This window comes from Fusarium verticillioides, chromosome 2 (assembly GCF_000149555.1).
Source record: "Fusarium verticillioides 7600 chromosome 2, whole genome shotgun sequence".
Taxonomy (NCBI): Eukaryota; Fungi; Ascomycota; class Sordariomycetes; order Hypocreales; family Nectriaceae; genus Fusarium; species Fusarium verticillioides.
The window spans coordinates 2,900,142-2,912,721 of record NC_031676.1 but is presented as its reverse complement, the minus strand read 5'-3'; the positions used below and the strand labels follow the sequence as shown (position 1 = coordinate 2,912,721).

The 12,580-nt window shown below is 48.4% G+C and overlaps 6 protein-coding genes across 7 annotated transcripts; 4 read left to right on the top strand and 2 right to left on the bottom strand.

Annotated features, from left to right (window-relative positions):
• Window positions 1–47: 47 nt before the first annotated feature.
• Window positions 48–1,100, top strand: FVEG_04050 (hypothetical protein). The gene is made up of 2 exons (XM_018891747.1): window positions 48–390; window positions 449–1,100. The coding sequence occupies exons 1-2, from the start codon at window positions 165–167 to the stop codon at window positions 829–831; spliced, it is 609 nt and encodes a 202-aa protein (XP_018748315.1). The 5' UTR covers window positions 48–164; the 3' UTR covers window positions 832–1,100.
• Window positions 835–2,387, bottom strand: FVEG_04051 (hypothetical protein). The gene is made up of 3 exons (XM_018891748.1): window positions 1,954–2,387; window positions 1,694–1,901; window positions 835–1,638 (listed from the first exon to the last, which is right to left on the bottom strand). Exons 2-3 carry the CDS (start codon window positions 1,796–1,798, stop codon window positions 1,066–1,068), a joined length of 678 nt encoding a protein of 225 aa, XP_018748316.1. The 5' UTR covers window positions 1,799–1,901; window positions 1,954–2,387; the 3' UTR covers window positions 835–1,065.
• On the top strand, window positions 2,331–4,329 carry FVEG_04052 (hypothetical protein). Its single transcript, XM_018891749.1, has 2 exons — window positions 2,331–3,659; window positions 3,717–4,329. The coding sequence occupies exons 1-2, from the start codon at window positions 2,885–2,887 to the stop codon at window positions 4,100–4,102; spliced, it is 1,161 nt and encodes a 386-aa protein (XP_018748317.1). The 5' UTR covers window positions 2,331–2,884; the 3' UTR covers window positions 4,103–4,329.
• A 132-nt stretch (window positions 4,330–4,461) lies between these two features.
• On the top strand, window positions 4,462–6,321 carry FVEG_04053 (acetyl-CoA acyltransferase). The gene is made up of 3 exons (XM_018891750.1): window positions 4,462–4,827; window positions 4,884–4,975; window positions 5,030–6,321. Exons 1-3 carry the CDS (start codon window positions 4,821–4,823, stop codon window positions 6,185–6,187), a joined length of 1,257 nt encoding a protein of 418 aa, XP_018748318.1. The 5' UTR covers window positions 4,462–4,820; the 3' UTR covers window positions 6,188–6,321.
• Window positions 6,158–7,994, bottom strand: FVEG_04054 (hypothetical protein). 2 transcript variants are annotated; one of them, XM_018891751.1, is made up of 3 exons: window positions 7,505–7,994; window positions 6,717–7,458; window positions 6,158–6,668 (listed from the first exon to the last, which is right to left on the bottom strand). In XM_018891751.1, the coding sequence occupies exons 1-3, from the start codon at window positions 7,740–7,742 to the stop codon at window positions 6,254–6,256; spliced, it is 1,395 nt and encodes a 464-aa protein (XP_018748319.1). In that variant the 5' UTR covers window positions 7,743–7,994; the 3' UTR covers window positions 6,158–6,253. The 2 variants fall into 2 exon arrangements, with proteins under 2 accessions (XP_018748319.1, XP_018748320.1); XM_018891752.1 differs by having other exon boundaries at window positions 6,158–7,458.
• Window positions 7,995–8,604: 610 nt separating this feature from the next.
• Window positions 8,605–10,487, top strand: FVEG_04055 (golgi apparatus membrane protein TVP18). The gene is made up of 4 exons (XM_018891753.1): window positions 8,605–9,347; window positions 9,401–9,416; window positions 9,543–9,638; window positions 9,688–10,487. Exons 1-4 carry the CDS (start codon window positions 9,311–9,313, stop codon window positions 9,986–9,988), a joined length of 450 nt encoding a protein of 149 aa, XP_018748321.1. The 5' UTR covers window positions 8,605–9,310; the 3' UTR covers window positions 9,989–10,487.
• Window positions 10,488–12,580: the final 2,093 nt, after the last annotated feature.

Here is a 12,580-nt window from a genome sequence, read left to right as displayed (position 1 = left end):
TTAGCAGCAATAATTCGATGATGCAAATGATTCCACAGTTCGCAACCCATGATTTGTCAACTGGTTGCCACTAAGATCCGGGGCTTATAACGTCTCTCTTGAAAGTCATGAATGATAACTCGTCTTCAGTCAAATTTAAATAACTGCATACAACTCCCTTCTCAATGCGCTTCTCTCCATTGCTATCAACACTCTTCTACACTTTCTCAAATATCACCCGCGTGAGACCTCCTCTGCCTTCATACCTAGCCTTTCGACCTATTCCCCTTCGATCTATGTCTGGTATTCCTTTGCTGGGCGCTTTATTTGGCACTTCATCTAAGAACTCTTCGAATATGTCTTACCCTGATCAACGTTCAAACGACGAGTGGCGAGCTGTCCTCAACAAGGGTATGTTCTTGCACTGCTAGCATCTATATCTATGCCCCAGAGTAACTAACGGTCGCAGAACAATTCCGTATCCTGCGTGAGAAGGGTACCGAGCCTCCAGGTTCTGGAAAGTTTGACAAACACTATCCTGAGCAGGGTGTTTATACCTGCGCTGGTTGTGATGCACCACTTTATAAGGCGAGCCACAAGTTCAGCTCTGGCTGTGGTTGGCCAGCCTACTTTGACAGCATCCCTGGTGCCGTTGTCCGTCACGAAGATCGCGCTTTCGGTATGGCACGGACAGAGATTGTATGTGCCAACTGCGGCGGTCACCTAGGACATGTGTTCAAGGGCGAGGGCTTTGACACGCCTACTGATGAGCGTCACTGTGTGAACAGCGTCAGTCTAAGCTTTTCACCTGACGATAAGACTGTCAAGGATAAGCCTGAAAGCAAGGCTTGACTTAAAGGAGACGGCATGAGGAGAGACGAATGATGAGATTACGAGCGGGTTTGGTATGAATGAGGAGCATACGGCGCAGAGTGTGATGTGGCGTGGTACATGACTGAAATTGAAACATGAAAGTATTGAGCAACGAAGGGATTCTACAGTGACTGGTCTTAGAGTTCTCCTTTAAGTGACTGCATGAGGTTGGCCATTACACATCCCAACCCTCCTAAGATTCATCAAATCGTTTTAATCAAATCTCTCGGGAAAGTATAACCATTCTCCACGTTCCGCATCCCAGTGTCGGAATCTTTGAGACTCCTGGTGCCAAGTCCAGTAATCGTCATCCATATCACCGTCTTCGGAGAACTTGATCTCGGGTGGTGTCAAGGCTTCTCCCTGTATATATGCTTCTTCGATATCGGCATTCACGGGTTGATCCTCAAAGGTAGTATCCAGACGACGTATTCTTTCCTCCAAGCCATTTACTAGGGAAGTTTCGGACTTTCCATCAAATCTTCCTTGAATGTATGTATTCCTCTCTGTGTAAGTGTCGGTCGTCTCATCCTTGACTAAAGATCCCTTTTCTTCGATTCCATTGTATCCTAGGCATGTATATGTCGAATTGTTCAGCCCTTCTTCAGAACAGGGTTCAGTAAATGATGCTGCGGAGGCTCGAGGCACTTGACCTCCATAGGCAGACTTCCTCTGAGGGTCCTTCAGCTGTCTCTTACAAGATTTCGCTCTCATGGGCGCTTCCGCAGAACGGGCTGTCCTATAATTATTTCTTTTTCCAGCATAAAAATGGCTAGGCATGAGCACCTAAAAACACATTAGCTCAAAATCGTGTAACAGGTATTTGAAGAAGCATTCATACCTTGACCAATGCATTGTAACAACTCTGTCCATTGTCTTCTTGGACATCCGTCCTATCTACTGGACACCGCATGAACAAGGCTTTGATATCAATATTGGGGGCCATCAAATCGACCAATCTAATTGTTTTCCTGGCTTGAGTCAAGTCTGCACCTGGAAGACTTGTAAGGTGATTAATAGTAATTCTGCAAAAACAGCTTTCGGGAGACCTATGATGCAAGTCAGAAATAGCGGTCATACTGAAGGCAACAATATACTGACTGTAGTGAGTTTAGCAACTATTGAGTCTGAGACTTCATTGATACCTGTCGAGTGCATAGATGGACATTTTTATGTCCTGGACCTCATTGAGGTAACTCGGAAATGGGCGGCATTCAGCTTTCGGAGTCGTAATACATTACGATCACGAGGCGAATGTGTTATTCCATGAGGCACGCTACTTCGTAATCATTTACTGTGAAACTGGTCATCCTGAATCTTGTTTCTGCCAGAGCCTGACGCCCGGTGACTTATGCTCCTTTGAGGCGCAGCACTGACAACACCATATCCGGTTGCCTTTCAGATTGAGGTTGAAAAGGCCCACGATTGTGACAAGGCGATGACAGTTACAGAAGTGGAATGTAACTGTGATTTAAACCCGCATCCACGCCTCATCAGAAGTGATAAGATGCAGTTCCTCGCTTTCAACCATGCGTGGCCAGTCTCGGTCGCACAACGCGCACAGAGGCGGCTCTTTATTTCACCGTGAGCAGCATAGCCCGCCTTCGATATGTCGGTAAAGCGAGGCTGTGCACAGCGACAAACCCCAGAGACCACTCAAAACGCTTATTCTTTGGGTGTTTGATGGAAAAGAGGATCGAGGCAGACAATTGGACCAGTATGCCTCGGAATTAAGAAGCGTGCTGCTACAGGGCCTAATCCAATGGCTGGCCACAGACATCTGCACTTTTGCTGCGCTGCCTGTCCACGATGTCGAGGAAAACCTAGCAGAGGTGATTTCACTCAGACAACAAGCCTTATACACCTGTTACATATATCAGGTTGAATTTCATACCCCCGCTGCTACGTTCTTCATTGTGTCTAGTTCCTGTTTAAGAACCGAAGTCCCTGTCTTTTTTTAACAACATTTACTCGTCTTCCAGGCACTATTCTCTGCCTTATATCCATTTCGTCTACACTCTAACCTTTACCAATGACTCCGCCGAGCAGACAAAGAAACCCAGCTCTGGCTGGTAGGCCTGGTCGCTTGAAACTCAGCGTGGAAGAAACCATCAGACAAGCTTCCCCTCGCTCGCGGTCGCCCTCTACACTCAGTCCAATCTCCAAGGATCGATCGAGGCGTCGAAGCAGTTCGTCGAATACTTCCCGCACTGTTGAGTCATTCCGACGGTGGACCAGAAGTGACAGGTACTTTGATCCTCTGGGCTTTCAAACCCAGACAAATCAACCCGACACTTGCATAACATTTCCACCTGTCGGCTCCCATGACTCTTCGCCATTCCCGCAATTATCCGTGGACGAGTCCGCCGTTTCCACAGACGATGAGCTTCCAAGCCAAGGCCAGTCTCCTATTTCTCCGCTATCGGGGCCCAACTGGCAGACGCCAGCACAGCCCCTAAGCGCCCTAAGAACTCAGTCAGCACGAGTCAAACATGAACAGATGATCCGAGTTACTCTCAAAACTCAGACGACAGAAGTGCCGTGTATTGCCAAGTGCTATCTCACTCGGGATTCGAGTGTCGTCGATAATGACTTTGCTCGCAACTGGGGCGTCAAGATACATCCAGTGCCCAAGCCTCGCTGGAAAGACGCCCGACACTGGTGCGAACTGGATGTAATTGACGTGGAAACAATTGGCAGCGTTCAAAAGCAACTGTCAATTCGACTTGGCAAGCTTCCAGACCAACGGGTCAGTATTGAGCTTGGGATTGATGCACTCAAAGCTCTGCATCTAGTGGATGAGACTGGTAGGTAGAACATCGTTCTGATTAGCTCATGTCAGAATGTAACTAACCTCAAGATAGTACAGTTGTCTCGATCTGCACCTGCTAGCCAATATTTACCATGGCCTGGCAACAGCTCTCCTTATATGCAGCAACCTCAAGATATCCTCGGGCAGTATGTGCTTACACCTCCTGCGCCACAACAGTATACCACTGGCCGCAATCGGGCCCTTACGGTACCGTCGATACCATCTATCAGGATAGATACGTCGTTCGACACTTCACTTTCGGTACCAAAATCCGTGGGCGACTCAGGTTCCGGTGAAGACTCAAGTTCACCTTGGGATTGGGATGCTCTGTCGATAGCATCTCAATCATATCAAGAAGAGGACCCTAGCACCGCCTGGAGTCCGGCCGTTTCGGACTGCGGTGGCCTTTCCTCTTCTTTTGACACTTGTATGAAATAGCAATTCGCGACTGGGAGACATCTTGTTGATCATCTTTGCTCGTTTCCTTTCCTTGGTATAGAATGGCGTTGTTCTTGTATTAAAATTCTGATTATGTTTTCTAATATTGATACCCAGTTCGGGAACGGCGGTGTCACGAATCAGTTTCGCCAATCTTCAATGAGTCGGTTATTTCCTTGTGATAATTGGGGGACCACGTGCTCATCAGACTCAGATCAAATCGTCATTTTTTATTTTATTTTTATTTTTTTGGAGTATTTCTTACTTTACTAGCCACCGCGTGACGCAAGAGAGTGAATGCAGTTGGAGAAGTTCCCCCGCGCTGAAAGCTGGGGAAATAGCATGTGATCGGACCCGACACTAAAAAAGAGGCACTAGCAACGCCAAGAACTGGGGCGACGAGATGCCTCGGTCGGTCGGTCTCACGGTTTGAAGTCCGTTCTTAGCTGGTCTCCATCTTCGGCCATTCTTTACCAGTCCCATACATCTTCTCCTGTGACAAAGCTGACCAAGCCCGAGTCTACTTCTACTCCTGCACAACATCCGAGGTCTAACGAGATTTCTTTCTGTATAATAATCCTTCCTCTCTTATACTTTTTCTCCGCCTCAATCAAACTTCTGTCCTTTGTTTTGCGCATTATACCCATACCCCAGGACTACTACTCAGCTCTCTCCCTCACATCCATACCTATCTATATATCCTTACATCATAGCAAAAATGGGTGGTATGTCTTCTCGTCGCACTGCCATCATCGCAAACTCCAACTAATTATCTTGCCAGTCACCGACAGAATCATTCAGATTGGAGGCCAGATCTCGGGCAACCCGACCGCTGGCGGTCGCGACAAGATCCTCCAGAAGAACCCTGACGATGTATGTTGCCAAGCATTGCCGTATGCGCCGTTACAGTTTACTGACCATACATAGATCGTTGTCACCGCTGCCTGCCGAAGCGCATTCACCAAGGGAGGCCGCGGCGGTTTCAAGGATACCCCCGCTGCTGATCTCATGGCTGGTGTCCTCAAGGCCATCCTCGACCGCTCAAAGATCAACCCTGCTCTCGTCGAGGACCTATGTGTTGGAACCGTCCTCGCCCCCGGTGGCGGCGCAACTGAGATGCGTGCTGCCAGCTTGGTCGCCGGTTTCCCTGAATCTATCGCCGTCCGAACCCTCAACAGACAGTGCTCTTCTGGTCTCCAGGCTACCGTCGATGTCGCCAACCAGATCAAGACTGGCATGATCGACATTGGTATTGGTGCTGGTGTTGAGAGCATGTCCCTGAACTATGGCCCTGGCGCTGTCTCCGAGTTCTCAGAAGCCTTTGAGAACCACCCCGAGGCTGCCAACTGCAAGGTGCCCATGGGTGTCCTCTCTGAGCAGATGGCCAAGGACCTCAACGTCACCCGAGCTGCACAGGACGCATTCGCTGCCTCGTCATACCAGAAGGCAGTCAAGGCTCAAAAGGCGGGACTCTTCGACGAGGAGATTGCTCCCCTCAAGGTCAAGTTCGAGGACAAGGAGGGTAACACCAAGGAGATTACCGTATCCAAGGATGACGGTGTCCGCGATGGCATCACTGCTGAGTCTCTGGGCAAGATCCGCCCTGCTTTTGCCAAGGACGGTTCTATTCATGCTGGTAACGCCAGTCAGATTTCCGACGGTGCTGCCGCTGTCCTCCTCATGAAGCGATCTACTGCCGAGAAGCTTGGACAGAAAATCCTCGGCAAGTACGTTTGCGCCTCGATTGTCGGTGTCAAGCCCCTTCTTATGGGTCAGGGCCCCTGGAAGGCTATCCCCAAGGCTCTCGACCTTGCCGGCATCTCCAAGGATGATGTCGATATCTGGGAGATCAACGAGGCTTTTGCCAGTCAGTGCTTGTGGTGTGCCAACGAACTGGGTATTCCCCAAGAGAAGATCAACCCCAAGGGAGGTGCTATTGCCTTTGGCCATCCCCTAGGCTGCACTGGCGCCCGACAGGTCTCTACTCTTCTATATGAGTTGAAGCGAACAGGCCAAAAGGTTGGCGCAACATCTATGTGTGTAGGAACTGGTATGGGTATGGCCGCCATCTGGGTTGCCGAGTAGAAGTTTGTGTACAAATATTGACAGCATGTATTAAGAGCATTTAGTATTTATCTCAATTTATCCTTTCTAGAACCCTTCTATACGAGTTCCTACATTCTTTTCATTTGCAACCTCGATCAGATGTGTTCCCACCACGAGATCCATCAGCCCAAGCCCGACACTCTTGTATACTACAGTGCCGTCCCTCAGCCAACGACAGAGATGGTCCTCTGATTTTCTCTTTTCTTTGTCCAGAGAGGTACTGGAGCTCTTTCTTGAATGGAAAAAGGAGCTGGATCTGCGCCCTTCTGAATCTACTGAACCCGTAGGGCTGGTCGGGGGGTCACTAGCATTGCTTCCGCTGCCATAGACCGTGGACATGGAGCTCATCCTACCATGGATATCTAGCTTATCCATGTCAGAAGAAAAAGATGCCTGACTACTGGAGAATCCGTCGGACTCCTCTATAGCTAGACGATGGAGCATCACAAGCTCTCCCAGCCTGTCATTGATGTCAGTGACTGTTTAAAGGGGAGGAATGAGCACATACTCTACAAGTTGATGGGGCCCAATATTGGCAGCAATGATCTCGCCTGCTTCTTTGAGCACGCCTCTGATATTATCAACGACGATGACTCCGCCTTCGACTGCATGCTTGTGGAAGTGTCGATGAGGCTTGTCCTCCCTCTTTACTGCTAACTGGATAAGGTCATTTGGAAGCTCCCGCATTTCTGGTGTATAGCTTCCGACAGCGATGATGAGTCTTCCTTTCTTGCGACCCTCATGAGACGTTAAGATGGATCCATCAAAGAGATCTTTTTGCGAGGCTGTGCAGCAGTAGATCACATCTGCATCCCTTATCTGATCTTTGATGAGGCGTCGATATTCGTGGAATGCAGGGATCAGGAGACCGAACTTGGTGTCTGACCAACCTTCTCGTCTCTTGATCTCAGGAGGGATGCTGGCGAATCTCTTCAGGATGCCGGTCGCTTTATCGCTCCACCTATGGTTTATAACATGAACGTGTTTAATGGTACTGCCGCGGATCATCAGGGCAAGCCGGATATGCCAGTAAGCCTGAAGACCGCTGCCAAATACCGTCAAGGTCTTAACATGATTCCGGCGCTCCAACAAACAGGTAGATGCCAGGGCTGTTCTGAATGCTGTGAGAGCTGTTGCATTGACGATTCCAAGTGGTGATCCATCTGGCCGGAACAGGTTGAGAACACCAGTAGGACTGATCTGTGTAACTCTAGAGTCCTGGGATGCCTCCGTGCTTGTCAGGGAAATTACTTATTGGTTAGGTTAATTCGTCTATACATTGAGATAAAGTCTCACCTTTGCAGCCCATTCCACACGGGGCACATGAGGGTATGTACAGCGTCCTAGCCATGGTCTCTGGATGTAGTGTTGAGATGCGTTCTGGTTGCTGAAAGGCTTCCTCAAGAGCCGGCACTCCGGTAGAGAACTCGTGTAGGGATGAAGCCAAAACATGGCGAAACTCATCAAGCTCGTCAACGGTAAGGCCCTCCAAGATGGAGTTGACCTGGTCATTTGAGAGAACCGTATAAGTCATTTTCCGTGAGGCTTCAGTCACTGGACAGACTTTCAAAAATGTAAGAGGCTTTAATAACTGAGAGCTTGTAGTGAGTCAGGCCGTGCAATTGTTGGTTCACCAGTTATTTGCTCGAGTTTTACGGTCAGATCATGGGCTAGAGACGAATGGGTGTTGCTTGATAAGCTACAAGACAGAATTGATGCGTGTTAAAGATGATGTAATGGTGTAGAGGGAGCTTATTTATAGATAACTTTGGAAGGTCCCCGGATCTTCTACGGGAGGAAACACTCCACCTCAACACGTGGTAAGAATAAGGTACGATCGTGCAGGCCATGGAACGTTTAGTTGGGTGTTGTTGGCAGAGATGAATTGAGGCTATTCGTGTGAGAAGATCTCGATTGGGGTAGGTCTAGATGAGTCTCTTGACGGATTCGCTTATTCGTGTAACATGACTGAAGTTGATTTACTGTCACGCAGCCGTAGCTGGTCCATATAATTCTGTAGAACGCTAATTATGAAAGTAGGCCAAGGAACAATATTCAGAGCAAGATGGATTCAGTCTTGTGCTTATTATAGCATCGCAAACTTGCCAGACTGTAAAGTCCAAAATGATAGCTGGTTCTTGTAAAGTCTGGAGTATTGTCAGTTCATGGCTACCTAAGTACATGATGTACAGTAAATACCCATGCATGGACCTTGAGTGTTGATTCGTGGGCTTAAATCACGGCTTTTAAAGGGTGCCTGAATCTCACTCAATATGCCCTCACCTTCAAACTGATGCCTTCGAATACGAATTCGTGGAGCTCCAAAGCATCCACTGGCTGACTGAGCTTTGTCGTTAATAAACTTGGCAGTTGTCTCTGTGAAAGACTCCAGTCGAGAACCAACTCCGCTTCACTCTGGGCGAGGCTTGGCGATGCCGCGTGGTCAACGTACGTCACTTGACTGTGCAGAGAATAGAGTTGCCTAAACAGAAAGTGAATACATGTCAAGCAAGACAGCACAAAGTCAAAAAAGAACAGATAGAAAGGAAACAAGGACTACAGAAGCCTCTTGGTTGCATCTCAGCAGAGCCAGAGACCCGAAACCAAAACCCTTTGTCTCATGTTCGACAACTCGACCTCCACTACCTATCCACTATCAATAGCGCACCATCCATCCTCGTTACAAGGACCCGTTCCCCTACAAACACAAAACAACCAATGCCCCGTGGACCATCCACCCGCCTGCCCCCCCATTAACTTGTCCGTCCGTATTGAGACTTGTAGCCAAGCCCTTTGACCCTGCACCAGCCTCAATCAAAATTGGGGACCACCTCAGCAACCATACCATACCATCCTGCGCCAACCTTACACCTGACGAAGAGGCTACGTTCATCATTTCAAACTTCGCATCCCCGTCGTCACAGCAATTCAAACTCTCCACCTCTCGATTCAGTCTCCATCGCCGTCGCAGCAATCGACATTTCTCGATCCGCTTTACTGCAATCAGATTGCCATCTCGAATTGGTCTCTTAGGAAACATCAGTCACTTTCTCCCCAGGCTGGTCCAAGCCCGAATACGAAAGCTCGACGTAAGCTGGCAAGATGACGCTCAAGGAGGAGTTCCAAACGCGAAACTTCAGTATGTCGCTCTCGATTGACTGCGCTTTGCGGGAGATACTAATACTCGTGTAGGCATCTACGGACAATGGTAAGCTAACGACCCCCGGCTGTGTCCAGCTTCAGTCATAGCTATTGAGCTGTTAAGCCACTTTGCGACATGACCCATATCGAATCAACTACGACGTAACAACCGACTAACACCACTTGTGTATAGGCTTGGAATTCTTTCCATGATCATCTGTCTGGCTGTTGGAATCGCCAACATCTTCTCGTTTCATGTAGTTCGCATTATCTTCTGCGCCTTTGCTATGTAAGAATAGCCCTTGTCATGATGAAGCCTCAAAATTAACCATCCACAGCGCATCGGCCTTTGTCATTCTTTTCATCGAAGTCCCTCTTCTTCTCCGAATCTGCCCAACCTCCGGCAAGTTCGATGAGACAATTCGCAAGATCTCGACCAACTATATGCGCGCGGCCGCCTACGGCGTCATGTCTGCTCTGCAGTTTATTAGTAATGTCAGCGGTGCAAGCAGCTTGATTGCCGCTGCTGTCTTCCTGCTACTGACTGCTCTTTGCTACCTGCTTGCCGGTATCAAGGGTCAGGCCTTCGTCGGCAGCAAGACCCTCGGTGGTCAGGGCGTCGCGCAGATGATTGTGTAGACTCGCCAGCTGCCAGGCCGACCAATTTCGTGGCTCTACCACGAAGCGGACGAACCACTATTCAAGTTGGCATCTTGCACCGTGGCGTTCGCTGGGTACAGGAGGCACCTAAGGCTTTCCATAGCTCACAGGTGCAGGAGGTGATGATGATGGAAAATCTGCTTATCTCGACGATTTAGGTTCCTGCTAAGAGCAGCGGCCTGTATACCCAGCTGGATTTGGCGTCTGGGATGGGGAACGGCTCATGTTTTGATTGAAGTTGATGTCCTTTCGTGAACGAGTTTCAACGACTGCGTTATTTTGAGTTATTCGCAAAAATTTGAATTCATTGGTTGTATTTCTGCCCATAAGATCGTGCTGTGACGGTGTCGATGTCGCTTCAATACATTTACGCACTGCCGGATATTGTTCAATGCTAGGCAGTTATGAACATGTAGCTTTTCTGGAAAGCTATTGATAGCTCTTGGGATCGCCGCCGTGTCAATGTGGCTATTCACCCATGTCCATCATGTGATAAGAACTGCAATGTGCTCAAATTAGCTACATATCAAAGACGCCAACTCAGTGTTTATGCTTCTATACAAGGAGTACGTTGTAAGCAGAATGTAGTACTTAAAGTTCTGATTCCCTCGTGATATGGTACCCGGGTCTTTCTGCTAAACGCTAGTTTGAATTTGGTTGATGGCTGAACCGACCTGAGGTTTACTAAATTCGAGACCTCTTTGACGTCCATACGAATACTACAAGTAATTCTGCATGCTTTCACGCCAACGAGCCTTTCGTGCCATGGCGTTCCACAAAACCAGTGCTCCTCTATCATACGTTTAAAGACAATACATTACGATTCTAGAATGAATCATAGAACAACACAATGCTATATACTCTACTCATCGCGATACAAGACTTGACAATGTCTAGGGTAACCGGACCGGTCAACTGGAGCTCTGGTTACGGAGATGGCGTCAGAACGGACCTTTTTGGCCCAGCTGCGGAAAACCTCTCGGTCTGATGGCATCATGTACAGGGTGGAGGGGTCAGATGGGTTGTGATTCGACTGGAGGGTCGCGATACTGAAAGATGTCCAGGGGAAACAAAGTTTTTTTTTTCCATCACAGGTGGGCGATCATTGGCACCAGCCTTTGCTTCTGGTTCTATTTTACAACAACACGGAAGCTGAAAGAAGTACAAAATATCGAATACAACGAGATCGTTGTTGACGTTTGTTAGTTGATTCAAACCGAGACTCCAATTTTCCTCGGGGGCCACGATACCTAGTACTTGACTCCGAACGGTACAGCACCTCACTTCGTAGCAACAAAGGGGCTCGTGGTCTCTTACCAACAACGTTTTCACTTGCAATGCATGGTTTGATAGCTCCGTTCCAGCTGGTCAGGCGACCGTCAGGTTTGTTCACCGTACCGTCCAGTAGCACGCCGTCGAGTAAGCGTCATTCTTCTGACCTCTTATGGACGGGAGCGTCAACAGGAAGAAAATAGCCGGCTGTAGCATCGATCGGTTGGTGGGGAATAGACTGCAGGAGATCCCCGCCATGATGAACTATGGCGGGTCGGCGGGAGCGAGCTGTTGGGAGAGACTCGGAGTGAGTGAGTACTAATAAGGTACCTTGCTCATGATTCTTTCGTATGATGATATATTGACCACCAAAAGACCAAGCTACCTTTGCATGCATAATTTTAAGACAGAAACGAACACCTGCATTGATTTGGTGTCGCACCGCGCGTCTCAAGTTTCATCAATTGGATTGGACAGAAGGACAATCGTAGACTCTGGAACCGTACACAGACAGACAGATTCAGGGACTTCCATGGGACTGGACTGTGGTATCATCGTTATGCGGGGGGCACTGTATCCAGGGCCATGCAAGTGACGAAAATGCTTTATTGGGAAAGCTTTGAGGTAAGCTTCAGAACAGAGGTCAACAATGGGATGAGGTTTAAAAATGTACTCAATTCGTACTCTTACATGAGTAGAATACACGAATTGCAGCTGAAAACTGAATCAAAACTCCCACTCAAAGATCGTCGAGAATAGAGCAGCTTCTTTGCATTCTCCATCTTTTCAACTCTTCAAAACAATCCACGATCTAGCTACAGTGTTGATCAGAAACGCCTCGCACCGTCCGACTTGGCGCCATCGCCATCCCTGTTTTCACAACCAGTGACGACGAACAAAAATCACCAGCTCCGGTGGCACTTCCTGTCACCTGGACGTTCCATTTTGTATTGTATTTGAGGCCAGAGTATGGGATATAAATACACTGACTTAGTCGGGCCCGCTGCCAGCTTGAAAATGCGCACATAATAGCTTTTGTACATCTCGTCTCGTCTTATCTGGCACCTCAAGTCCCCAACCAAAGCCGGTTGTTAGTGTGTATTGAACTATACTACATATATCTGTACTGCTTGTGCCTGGGCCAATCAATACCAATCACGGCAACCCCATTGGTAAGTTTTTTCGTCCCTGAGCAAAAGATCAATCAATCGGTGTGTGACGGGCGCAACACTTGGTGGGCGCAGCAGGGTGTGCCCGTATGTGGCATTGGATTTCTATCGCTTTCTGATAGCAATGGAT

What these genes read in the sequence shown, in the direction of transcription:
- FVEG_04053 (XM_018891750.1), top strand. An exon ending in TCCAGAAGAACCCTGACGAT is followed by an intron (nt 4,976 to 5,029) that starts GTATGTTGCCAA and finishes GACCATACATAG; the next exon opens with ATCGTTGTCACCGCTGCCTG.
- FVEG_04052 (XM_018891749.1), top strand. Translation starts at nt 2,885, where the DNA reads ATGACTCCGCCGAGCAGACAAAGAAACCCAGCTCTGGCTGGTAGGCCT. An exon ending in GCATCTAGTGGATGAGACTG is followed by an intron (nt 3,660 to 3,716) that starts GTAGGTAGAACA and finishes ACCTCAAGATAG; the next exon opens with TACAGTTGTCTCGATCTGCA.
- FVEG_04055 (XM_018891753.1), top strand. Translation starts at nt 9,311, where the DNA reads ATGACGCTCAAGGAGGAGTTCCAAACGCGAAACTTCA. An exon ending in ATCTTCTGCGCCTTTGCTAT is followed by an intron (nt 9,639 to 9,687) that starts GTAAGAATAGCC and finishes AACCATCCACAG; the next exon opens with CGCATCGGCCTTTGTCATTC.
- FVEG_04051 (XM_018891748.1), bottom strand. Translation starts at nt 1,798, where the DNA reads ATGGCCCCCAATATTGATATCAAAGCCTTGTTCATGCGGTGTCCAGTA. An exon ending in GTTACAATGCATTGGTCAAG is followed by an intron (nt 1,639 to 1,693) that starts GTATGAATGCTT and finishes ATGTGTTTTTAG; the next exon opens with GTGCTCATGCCTAGCCATTT.
- FVEG_04054 (XM_018891751.1), bottom strand. Translation starts at nt 7,742, where the DNA reads ATGACTTATACGGTTCTCTCAAATGACCAGGTCAACTCCATCTTGGAG. An exon ending in GTGTGGAATGGGCTGCAAAG is followed by an intron (nt 7,459 to 7,504) that starts GTGAGACTTTAT and finishes CTAACCAATAAG; the next exon opens with TAATTTCCCTGACAAGCACG. An exon ending in GGGCCCCATCAACTTGTAGA is followed by an intron (nt 6,669 to 6,716) that starts GTATGTGCTCAT and finishes CATCAATGACAG; the next exon opens with GCTGGGAGAGCTTGTGATGC.
- FVEG_04050 (XM_018891747.1), top strand. Translation starts at nt 165, where the DNA reads ATGCGCTTCTCTCCATTGCTATCAACACTCTTCTACACTTTCTCAAAT. An exon ending in GCGAGCTGTCCTCAACAAGG is followed by an intron (nt 391 to 448) that starts GTATGTTCTTGC and finishes TAACGGTCGCAG; the next exon opens with AACAATTCCGTATCCTGCGT.